Source organism: Xenopus laevis, chromosome 9_10L, assembly GCF_017654675.1.
Source record: "Xenopus laevis strain J_2021 chromosome 9_10L, Xenopus_laevis_v10.1, whole genome shotgun sequence".
NCBI classification, from domain to species: domain Eukaryota; kingdom Metazoa; phylum Chordata; class Amphibia; order Anura; family Pipidae; genus Xenopus; species Xenopus laevis.
The window spans coordinates 110,262,150-110,274,997 of record NC_054387.1 but is presented as its reverse complement, the minus strand read 5'-3'; the positions used below and the strand labels follow the sequence as shown (position 1 = coordinate 110,274,997).

Genomic DNA, 12,848 nt, shown 5'->3' with positions numbered 1-12,848 from the left:
ATCTTTCCATAATTTAAATCTTCATACATTAAGTCTGCTAGAAAATCATGTAAACATTAAATAGACCCAATAGGCAGGTTTTGCTTCCAACAAGGGTTAATTATAACTTAGTTTGGATCAAATACAAGATTGTTTTATAATTACAGCGAAAAAGGAAATCATTTTTATAAATGTGGATTATTTGGATAAAATGGAGTCTATGGGAGACGGCCTTTCCGTAATTCAGAGCTTTCTGGATAACGGGTCCCACACCTGTACCTTGTACTTGCTGCCAACTACGATATAATTAATTCATATATGGAAGCAAAACCAGCCTATTGGATTCATTTAATATTTACATGATTTTCTAGTAGAAGTACGGTATGAAGATCCATTATCCGGAAAACCCCAGTTCCAGAGCATTCTGGATAACAGGTCCCATACTTGTATTTAGATTTTTTGACATACAAATATTTTTGCAAAATAGCAACAAATCAGCTACATGTTTTGAAGTCCACTACGAGCTGGATAATGAAAACCAAAGATCTGAATGGAAATTTAGCAAATGGCCGTTATAAACTCAGCTAATGACTCCAGAGTTTAAAGCAACTTATTAATTCATTATTTAAGGATGTTGCATCTATACCTCCTACAGTATTTAGGCATTACTATTCCTCTACATAGAGCTGTTTTTATCTGAAGGGTAACAATAGTATGAAACCTGCATCAACAGACAAAAGGAAGGCTGGACAAGCTTACACGATATACCTAAACACAACTTAATATTAGCATAACAGCTTTTTTTTTTCAGTCACTATGATGTTAGGGTAAGGTCAGACTGGGGGAGATTTAGGTGACTAATCGCCTCTTCTTTGGGGGCCACTAATCTCCCCGAACTGCTTCCCCTGTCTTCCACCTGCTACAATAAAAAAAATGCTTACGGCACGGCAGTTGCGGCGCTTCGTTTTACCAAAATGAAGGCCTCACGAGGAAACTTCGGGCAACTGTGGAAAACGAAGCACCGTGAATGCCATGCCGCAGGCGGTTTTTTCATTGTAGCAGGCGGAAGACAGGGGGAAGCAGTACGGGGAGATTAGTCGCCCTAAATCTCCCCAAAACTCAGTGTGACCTTACCCGTACTCAGTTCAGACATGTGCTACATAACTCACAAATGTCATAGGCCCATCAATCCTCAGGGATTGTAGGGGTTATAGCGTAGACTCTGAAGGGCCATAGGTTGGCCAGGCGTTTATGAAAGGAGATGAAACACTACTACTGTAGGGTCTAAATTTAGTGAAGTTGTGCCAGTAAGACAAGCACTGTATCGACATGGTTAAAATGACGTTCAAGTGCCATAAAAATGCAAATCTGTTTGCATTATGAGGAAATATAGTACATACGGTTATAAAGAAAGTGGTGGTTCATTTTTAGGTTAACTTTTAGTACCGGTATGTTATAGAATGGCCACTTCTATGCAACTTTTCAGTTGGTTTACATTACTTGTTTTCATAGTTTTTCAATTATTTGCCTTCTTCTTCCCCATGTTCACTAACCCCATGTAAAAGCAAATGCTCTGTAATTCTACAAATGTATTGTTATTGCTACTTTTTATTACTCATCTTTCTACTCAGGCCCTCTCCTATTTCAGTCTCTTATTCAAATCAATGCCTGGTTGCTAGAGTAATTTGGACCCTAGCAACCAGATTGCTGAAACTGCAAACCGGAGAACTGCTGAATAAAGACTAGATGACTCAAAAACCATAAAATAATAATGAAAATTAAAACCAATTGCAGATTGTCTCAGAATATCACGCTCTACATCATACTTAAAGTTAATTTAAAGGTGAACAACCCATTTAAATGAATAATGATCATTCATCCATCCACACTTGTATTGATCTGCTACAAAGGGTTATCTAAATTGCTTGTGGTCAGCTGGTTACCTGCTCAATACTGTTTGGCAGAGCGCAATCTACCCCTTTGGGCACCAGTGGTCTAATAACACTTATTAAACAGAGGGGGGGAACCATCCATGTGTATGAGCCGTAAGGAAACGTATTCATAGAGGTAGAAGAGTGGTATTGTTCTGTGCACTAATTTTAGCCTCTGCACTGAGTGACATCAGACACAGCCGAAACAACCTTAGGGCTGGCTTTGCTGCACTCCGTAAATATGTCACTCTTATTCATATGCATTTAAAAACATAAGTGGGTGTATGCTGCCTCTTGTCTGCCTGGATTTTGTAGCTAGATTGCAGTCAGGCCATTACCATTCTACTGATACATATATGGACGGTCAGCTTTCTGGTATCATGTTATCCAAGTCACAACTGCCACTTACAAACTGCAAATCTGGAGCAAAAATGCTCACCACAGGGTTTTTTTGGGTGTAAAGCACCAAAAGCATACTCTATACTTACCTATTTGAATATATTATGTTGAGAGGATCGATATAAAATGTATGTGATAGAATATCCCTGTGTTCTGATAAATAATTGTGAAAATTTAAACAAAACAAAAAACCTGTGGCACAACTGATGCAATTGAATACGTGATAGAGGTTTATTTAGCTCACAAAAAAGTGGCAACGTTTCTGTCCTCTACAGGGCCCTTTTTTAAACCTATAGAAGCCAGAAATGTTGCTACTTTTTGTGAGCTAAATAAACATCTATCACATATTCAATTGCATCAGTTCTGCCACAGTTTTTTTGTTTTGTTTGAATACAGTTTTTTGGGGCTTTGGCCTTATACCTGAAGGCTAGGGTTGCCACCTTTTATAATTTTTTTTACCGGCTGCTGGGGGCGGGGCCTCAAAAGGGGCGGGGCCTCAAAAGGGGCTGGATGTGACGTCAAAAGGGGAGGGACGTAATGTTAAAGGGGCGGGGCCACACGACGGTGACCCGCGGACTGATTTTCTAATATTGAAATTTACATCTAATTTTTTTACCTTTCTAAAGCCGCTCTGGGGGGGGGGGTCGCCGACTCTTTTAACTGTTCTAAATTGATACATTTAGTTGATCCATGTGTTTGTCCCTGCTGAGCAGAATCCCTGACTTTCATTAAAGGCAGCTGTTAGAATTGATACAATAGTTGCTAATATAATACTCCAGAGATGCTGCTGAGAAATGTATCAACTAAATGTTACAAAACGGTAACAGTTCAGAATTACTGAGCTGCCAGATTCAAACACCAGAGACAGGAACATTCAAGTTCAAACTTAGATTTTGGAAAAACTATAAAAAAAAAAAAAAATGGAAAGCAATTGAAAAAAGTCTTTATTTCTGGAGAACAATCTTAAAACAACTGAACGAAAAAAGTGTTTGGAAGGTGAACAACCCATTTAGGGTAAGTGCACACGGGGAGATTCGGGGAGAAGTTTCCTCATGAGGCAACTTCGGAAAACGAATCGCCGCGAGTACCTTCCGCTGGAGATTTTTCATTATAGCCGGCGGGAAGTTAGGGGAAGGCAGATCGGGGAGATTGTCGCCCAGAAGATGAGGCGATTAGTCATCAGGAGACTAAATCTCCGTAAATCTCCCAGTGTGCCCTTACCCTACATGTTTCTTTGATTAACAGGACAGGTACACCCTAAAATCTGAAGTACCACCTTTCATGTATATATGATTTTAAATAGGTAGTGTCTGTTCATTACAGAATGTAAAAGTTTATTATTGGACTTTTGGACTGTTCTACCAGAGACTTTTTTTCTATTGGACTATGGTGTTCATTGATGGGCACACTAGATCTTGTATTTTGGATTCTACTGGTCACTATTGTGAAACTTGACTCCCTAAAACACATCCAGGCACTAGGGCACCATTACCATTCCACACAATGGGCCAGATTCAATTTAGTGAAACAAAGGTTTATGAACTCATGGACGAGATTCAATTTGAGATGCAATTCAATTCAGAAAATGTTGTTATCTCACAGTTTATCACGTGAAACCTCTATCAAAGTCTATAGGAAAAAAACTGGATCTGAAGCTGGAGAAAAGTTTTTTCCTCCTCTAATTGAATCTTGTCAACGAGTGTTCACATGATAAACCATGAGATAACTTTTTCTCACTGAATTGAATCTGGCCCAATGAATGCTACTGTCTGTATCTAGACTGGTAAACTATTGACTCAGATTGGGCTTGGCAGTAGAGCTAACACCTTTCCGGTGGCACATTCCTGGCAGGTGGGGGGGCTTTGGTTGGAGACCATACATGGTGGGGGTGGAATACAGTTTTTTTAGTATTTTAAAATAATGGGCCACATTTTAAAGGAAACCGGACAAGATGACAATAAATCAGATTTGGCTTTCCCCAAAATGGGGCTCCTCTTTAGAATGTAATGACCCAGGGAGTTCACGTGGTGAGATTGGGATTAAAAGGGTAGTTGAACAATTCGGTATGGGGAGGACAGGTAATTCTAGTCTGGTTAGGCTGGTGAAGTACCGGAAACCCTTCTTGACAGTTATTATTGGACCATTATCATAAGCTTAATGATTGTGCTCTAGCTGGGTTACAACTTGTATACAGGTATCTGGGACCTGTCATCCAGAATGCTCAAGACCAGGGGTTTTCCGGATAAAAGATCTTTCCTTAATTTGGATCTTCATGCCTTAAATCTACTAGAATATAATGTTAACATTAAATAAACCCATTGGCTGGTTTTGCTTTCAATAAGGATTAATTACCGTATATACTAGTGTATAAGCCGACCCGTGTATAAGCCGAGGTACCTAATTTACCTAAGAAAACTGGAAAAATGTATTGACTCGTGTATAAGCCTAGGGGCCCCATGTCAGATTTCAAAATGTGAATGTGACCCGGCCGCAACAATTGGGGGACACTGGGCAGGTACCTGTTAAAGGGTCCTCTGTCTACCCCTATTTCATGTTTGCTTCCCTCTGCCACTTCCCCCCCCCTGCCCTCCCCATCTGTCGCTCTCCCCACCCCGGCCCTCACGTCTGCTGCTCTTCCCTCTGTCACAGTAAAACGTGACCCGGCCCCAGCAGGACTGTCTGTGACTGACTGTGTCACCGCCCGGAGCAGGTCCAGGAGCTCCGGGCGGCGCGTCCTTCCCTGCCGGCGTTCGCTCCCAAAATGGCGGCGCCCATGGCCGCCACGTGGGTAGCGGCCGGCAACACAGTCAGTCACAGACAGTCCTGCTGGGGCCGCGGAAGGAGGTATGACCCGCGTATAAGCCGAGTTTGAGTTTTTCAGCACATTTTGGGTGCTGAAAAACTCGGCTTATACGCGAGTATATACGGTATATCTTAGTTGGGATCAAGTACAAGGTACGGTTTTGTTATTACAGAAAAAAAGGAAATAATTTTTAAAATTTTTAAAAAAAATAAAGATCATTTGGATGTAATGGAGTCTACGGGAGTCAGCCATTACATAATTCTGAGCTTTCTGGACAACTGGTTTCCGGATAACACAACCCATACCTGTAAAAAAACTTTGTTTCTCCGGTCTTAGCTTTCTTGGATTGGGATGGGGAGAGCTGCAGTAGTAGTTAATCTCTTCATACACACCTCTGGTGCAATCTAACCAACGCTGATGGACCAAAATCAAAAACCTGATAAACCGATGACCCAATTCTGCAGGTTCTCAGCCATATCAGTGGGTCTGGAACTATGCACTGTTATAAATAAACAACCGTATCGTTTTTATATATGTACAGAACTCACAATACCATGAGGCTTCTTGGCTGATTGCACTGGGCCCATGTTTACAAACACATTACTTTTATTTGATTATTTCTATTCACTGCTCTGCATGTAAACAAATAAATAGAAAAAGAACAAAACAACAAACAACCAATACGACCAACAAAACCACTGACTGACAGGACGCAGATCTCCGGTTTTCAGTTGAATTGGCAGGGCAGCCTGCTTGCCTCATAGGATTCTGGGAGTTGTAGCTCAACAATGTCTTGATAAGAGTGATGGGTCATTTATTAGTAATAGGTAGAGGTAATATAGGGGCCAATGCACCTTTCTTGGCCATTGTTCACCAAGCAAGCAGGTGAGGCTCTGCCAGATACTGAACATAAGAGCTGGAAAATACTATTAAATGGGTTGTTCACCTTTGAGTTAACTTTTATTATGATGTAGAGAGTGATATGCTGAGACAATTTGCAGTTGGTTTTTATTTTTTATGATTTGTGGTTTTTGAGTTATTTAGCTTTTTATTCAGCAGCTCTCTGGCATGCCATTTCATATGACCCTAGCAACCATACATAGATTGAAATAAGAGAATGGAATATGAATAGGAGAGGGTCTGAATAGAAAGATAAGTAATTAAAAGTGACCCCCATTTGAAAGCTGGAAAGAGTCAGAAGAATACTGCAAATCATTTAAAAACTATAAAAAAAATAAATAATGTAGACAAATTGAAAAGCTGCAAAGAATGGGTCATTCTATAACATAATAAAAGTTAACTTAAGGGTAGGGACACACTGGACGATTTGTCGCCAACGTTTTTAAAAAGTAAATTGCGGCGACAAGACAATCATCTTTTTTGAACAGACGATTCACAGCGACTATTGGCACAGAGCGATTTGTATCCCATTACTCTGTGCGGTACGTGCTCCACCCAAAACGGGAAACGGTTTGTGCTTCCCGCTGTAACCTGGCGTCTTTACGTTCTTGCGTCATTGCGTTCGCATTGTAATTTGAATACAATTGCTGCTACTTATCTGTATGTGTGTGCGTGTCTAGGAGATTTCAGTGCTTTTCTAAGTACATGCTATTTCTGATAAATCGCTCGGAAAAGGGTCTCAGTGCGTTTTGGAGCTACAGGCGATTCACAAACGTGCTGTGGGCACAGGAGCTGGCGTCTTTCATTTGGTTTTGTTCAGAGACAAAACGAGCGATATGTCGCCGCGATTTGCTTTTTAAAAACGTTGGCGACAAATCGTCCAGTGTGTCCTTACCCTAAAGGTGAACCAGGGTACAGTCCTCTCCTGATAACCCCCATGTTATCTAAAGAATTGAACTCTATTCAGACCACTACTCAAATTAGACAAAGACCCATTTATTTGACCACTACACCAAAGAACAGATGTACCTATGCTTGGCCCCTTTACCTAAAAAGTGCTATAGCCACCCTCATAGTCCAGAGTTAATTATGGCTGCCAACAATGGTAATTACTGTGCTTATAGAGTAATCTCACCAATAAAGCTCTACGGTACACAGTTGCTAAATGTTAAAGGCATACATACCTGCAAGCAACTGCAAGTTTTATTGCTACTAATATACACACCAAAACCATGTCACTGCATAAAACAGCCCATCACACCCCTATCCAGGGAAACATCAGTACAGGTATGAGACCTGTTATCCAGAATGCTAGGGACATGGGGTATTCAGGTTAATGGATTTTTCCATAATATGGAACTTCATACTTTGTCTACTAGAAAATCTTGCAAACATTAAATAAACCCAATAGGCTGGTTTTGCTTCCAATACGGATTAATTATATTTTAGTTGGGATCATATGTTTTATTATTAGAGAAAAAGGAAATACATTTTTAAAAATGTGGATTATTTGGATAAAATGTAGTCTATGGGTACAGACTTTCCGTAATTTGGAGCATTCTGGATAACGGGTTTCTGGATAATGGGTCCCATACCTGTAGTACCAGCACAGAATCCTAGTAGGCGTTAATAAGAGCCACAAAGTACAGCAGTTCTCACGTTCAGATGTACGGCAAAATCTTACTCGACTTTGTATCATTAAGGGTGGTGGCAGACGTGGCTACTGGGGGAGATAAGTCGCCCAGCGACAAATCGTCTCTTCTTCGGGCGACTAATCTCCCCTAATGCCTTCCCGCCGGCTAGAATGTAAATTGTCAGCGGGATGCCACTCGGATCGCTTCGGCTTTCCGAAGTCGCCTGAAGTTTCCTCTTGAGGCAAATTTGGGCTACTTCGGAAAACGAAACGTTGCCATCCCACCGACGATTTACATTCTAGCCAGCAGGAAGGCATTAGGGGAGATTAGTTGCTGGCAACTAATCTCTCCCAGTAGCCACGTCTGCCACCCTTACTTAACAAATCCTATGTGGATACCCCTTTTACATGATTATTTCTGGACACATAGAAATGCACCACAGGATGCGATTAGTCGATCCCAGGATCCTGGATGAGGCAATTTCCAGGTGGGATCCTGACCTACGAACTGAGTGCTGGCATTTTATAACACACTGGTTTCATTTCTATAAACACAGTTGCACAGAGCAAATTCATGTTCAGAAGTTCAGAAATCTACAGAGGAACTTTCCCCTATTCATGTCTCCTGTATTTTCTCTGTGTCTCTAATGGCAGTGTGCTGGCAGCTCGGGCTCTACATGACAGAGGAGGATGGAGTTACTAGAGGGGTGCCCAGACTCTCTCTCTCTCTCTCTCTACTATGGCCCTTTAAGAGAGGGTGCTGGGTGTAGTTCAGCAGCAGCAGGTAGGGTTGTATGACTAGCACTAGTGTTCCCTTTGCATGGGGACTGAATCCCAAAATGCAAGAGACTTTACACTTCTTTGTCACTTTATTTCATGACTACTCCCTACTGTCTGTATGGCCCTACGGTGGCCCCTAAGTACCATGCTGTAACCAGACGCCCAACTTACCTTGTACGTGCTCTCAGTGATCTTTGCCACGGCGTCTGCGTCCCGGGACATGGCTACGGCTCTCCCCGCACCACCCCCAGGTGGAGAACTCCGCTAATACTGCTGCTTCCTCTCCCCAAGGACCACCTTGCTCTGTAGCGCGCTTCCCTTGCCGGTCACTCAGCAGCACAACTATCAGCTCAGCGCAACCTGCAGCGCCCGCCCTGGCTCAGGAAGGTGTGGCTGGAGGGACGAGCGCCAGGAGCCGGGGAGGGACGCACCTGCGTGGGGAGGGCGGGGCTTAGCTTGGGAGCGACAGAGAGGAAGGGGCGGGGCCTCGAGATAACCTGGTACTGAGTCAGGCGGCCACTTGAAGGAATTATGAGCACCTAAACTGGCACTGGGGCCTTGTAAACTCAGAGGACATATTTCTCCAAAAGTCTTTCCTGGGCAGCAGAGAATGGGTGTGACTGAACTTTGTGCAGGGGTTATCACTGCACATATAGTAGTTAGGCATACCTCCCAACTGTCCCTTTTTCGGAGGGACAGTCCCTCTTTTGACAGCTCAACCCGCAGTCCCTCATTTGTACTGGAAAGTCCCTCTTTTCTCTGCACTGAACAGCCAGAAAAAGAAACAAAGTTTCTCAATTAATTGGCTTTTAGCAGAGAGCCCAGAACAGCCACAGGTGCAAATAAGATACTTTGTAACAATTTTGAGACACAAAAACACAGTTTAGATAAGGAGAAATATTTTCAAACTTTCATAACCTGCCAAATTTTGTAAAACAAACATGGTAATTAGGGGGTGTGGCCACAGAAAGGGGTGTGGTCAAAAAATTGCTGCGCTACGTGAGAGAAAAAAATTTTTGTCCCTCTTTTTACTTCCAAAATGTTGGGAGGTATGGTTAGGTGTTGTTGGTGCTGCCTGGGTACAAAATTGCAGTATTCTGGGGCATTGAAGGGGTTGTTCACCTTTATATTAACTTTTAGTATGATGTAGAGGCCGCGGACAGTCTTGAACGAACTGGGCCGCCGAGCCTATCAACCAATTAACGTGGTGCGACGAATTGGACGCCGGCGAGCTGAATTGGACACGACCCCTCCCGATTATTGCAGAAAAAAATTTGGCTCTACACCGGTCCTCGGGCCAAAAAAGCTTGGAAAACGCTGATGTAGAGAGAAATATTCTGAGACAATTTGCAATTGGTTTGATTGTTTTTATTATTTTGTTTTTGAGTTATTTAGCTTTTTATTCAGCAGTTTTTACAGTCTGGTTGCTTGGGTCCAAATGACCTAGCAACCATAGATGTATTTGAACAAGAGACTGGAATATGAATAGGAGAGGCCTGAATAGAAAGATGAGGCGGCTCTCGCTCCCCAGTGCTTACCGTTCTTACGCAGAAGCGGGTGCAGGGGAAGCTGCTTGGCTAATACACAATTGCTCTCTCTACTCTAGAAGAGCCAAATATCCAGTTTAATAACCGGAAATTCAGCTCTTAAAGTTACCAGGTGCGGCTGCTGCTGCCTGAGGCGATATTCTCAACTGGCCTCATGGCAGCAGCGCCCCTGGTAGCAATAACTATACAGGTAGCCTTACAACTTTTCAATTGGTCATTATTATGTTTTTTATTTTTTATAGTTTTTGAATTATTTGCCTTCTCCTTCTGACTCTTTCCAGCTTTTAAATAGGGCTCACTGACCCCATCTAAAAATTCAAATGCTCTGTAAGGCTACAAATGTATTGCTGTTGCTCCTTGTAATTACTTATCTTTCTATTCAGTCCCTCTCGTATTCATATTCCAGTCTCTCGTTCATATTATTCAAAACCAGATTGCTGAAAAAGCTAATTGGAGAGATGTTGAATACAATGCTAAATACTGTATTTCAAAAAACTCAAATAATAAAAAATGAAAACCAAATGCAATAAAAAATTAAAGCCAAAAGCAATTGTCTCAGAATATCACTCTCTACAGCATACCAAATATGTATTTAAAGGTGAACAACCCTTTTAAAATAGCAGAAAACACACATTTGACCATTATCTGTACGAAACTCCACCTGTAGTGATAGGTTTCTTCCATTAAATATCAGGCTGAACATTCTGACACTTGAGAAATGTCAGTAGAGAATTCAGGCTAGGTATCGTAGGCTTCAATAATACTCCTGCTTAGGTTATCAATAAGACAGCTCCGGTAAATGTATACATGCAAACATAAGCAAATGCCCCTGCAATATAATGTAGCATTTTGCATTAATAACAGGAGATAATATATGAATATTGTGAAAATTCATATTAGCCTTCAGCAAGACAGAAACCAAAACTAACTGCCACCGCACCACAAGTTTCTGGAAAGAAAGCTGGATTCACAGTTTGTTATTTATCGTCTATTACATGTTTATTACACCCATTTGCATAGTTTATATCTCTCAGGGACCTTTATTGATCCGCATATTTGCGTTTCTTCTCATAAGAGAAAACAGCCGTCATTGCTTCGATTAGAATCCAAACGCTGATACCGAAACAGTGACCTCCAGTGGCCATTTATCATGCATAATAGTGGATTTTGTTCTGGATTTATCAAATAATGGGCCAGATTCACTTCATTCTAAAAAAAACTATAGAAGTATGATTCTGTATATGAAGTGATATTCTAAGGCAATTTGCAGTTGGCCTTTTTTTATTATTTGAGATTTTTGAATCATTCAGCTTTTTGTCCAGTTTTAAATTTCAGCACGTATCTGGTTGCTAGGGTCTAAATTACCATAACAACCAAACAGTGGTTTGAATGAGAGACTGGAATATGAATAGGTGAGGGCCTCAATAAAAAGAAAAGTAATTAAAAAGTAGAAATAACCATAGTCTTTTTGGCTGCTGAGGCCAGAAAAGCTGGAAAGATTCAGAAGAAGGCAAATAATTTAAAGGTGAACTACCCCCCCCTTTAATTAATCTTCAAATTGAGTTCTAGAAATATCTACAATGGAATAGCTATTCTTCCCAATGTAGGCCTCCAGACTGGACACCTCAGCCACTGCTCCCCTATGGGGATCGAACCTGCAGTTTGGGAACCTTTGATTTAAATCAAGCAGAAATTCCTCATCAATCTATACTATACTGCTACCAGCAATGAATATAGAAACTGTGTGTGTGGAAGTACAGGGATGGGACTTGGGGTTTTCCGGATAACAGATCTTTCTGTAATTTGGATCTTCATACCTGAAATCTACAAGAAAATCATGTAAACATTAAATAAACTGAAGTACCATGTACAAGGTACTGTTATATTACTACAGAGAAAAATCATTTTAAAAAATTTGGCGCTCTATAAATACATGTTAATAAAAAGTGGAGTCTATGGGCAACAGCCTTTACATAATTCGGAGCTTTCTGGATAACAGGTTTCTGGATAACTGATCCCATACCTTTATTATTCAGGAGAACTGACCTACACTTTGGTGTTTGTCCCCCAAAAGAACGAGTATGTTTATGGTCAACGTTATGCTGTGAAACTAAACAGAAGCAGAGCATGAAGTGGATTATGAAGTGGATTATAAGTGAAAAGAAGTTTAAACAAAAGAAAATGGACAATAAACAAACTGTCTGAAAATGGAGTAAATTTGAAAAGAAATGACTCATGGTAAAAGATACAGTCAAAGCCCATGCAAGAGGTCATTCTGATTAGGAAATAATGGTACGGTCCTGAGGTGCCTTGAAGATTATTGTATAAATCAGCAGCGAAAGTGACGTGTAATGTGAAATCAAAGACTGAAGATAGCAACTGAAGCAGAACATGGGCAAAAGAGGAGTTATTAGCCTGAGCCACAGCGCAGCTTTACCCTGTAAATATTTGTACAAAGTGACATGGCTCTTTCTCTTCTTACTGTGGAATGCAGCTACCACACATTAAAGGGGTCTCCTATTAATTAACTTTTAGTATGACATAGAGAGTAATATTCTGAGTCAATTGGCAGGCCCGGATTTGTGACGAGGCCACAAAGGCCCAGGCCTAGGATGGCAAAATTTTTGGGGCGGCATTTTGCCCAGCCTCATACCTAAGGAGCATTGGGGACTCAAAGCTCCCAAGTGCTCCAGCACAAGAGCGCTCGCTCACGTGCTCCTTGCGAGGTCGGCGCTAGGACCATGCGGGGAAGGGTGCTGTGTGCATACAGAAGCTTTAAGACAATGCGGCCTTGGGCCGCTTCTTTGCTAAATCCGGTCCTGGCAATTGGTTTTCATTTTTTATTATTTGTGGTTTTTGAGTTATTTAGCTTTTTA

At 41.4% G+C, this 12,848-nt stretch overlaps 1 protein-coding gene across 1 annotated transcript in view; it reads right to left on the bottom strand.

Annotated features, from left to right (window-relative positions):
* The window catches only part of baiap2l1.L (BAI1 associated protein 2 like 1 L homeolog), a 71,776-nt gene extending 63,021 nt beyond the window's left edge, over nt 1–8,755 (bottom strand). The window contains 1 exon segment of the mRNA NM_001096405.1: nt 8,597–8,755. Within this exon segment, the coding sequence (NP_001089874.1) occupies nt 8,597–8,647 (51 nt within the window). The 5' untranslated portion in view covers nt 8,648–8,755.
* Nucleotides 8,756–12,848: the final 4,093 nt, after the last annotated feature.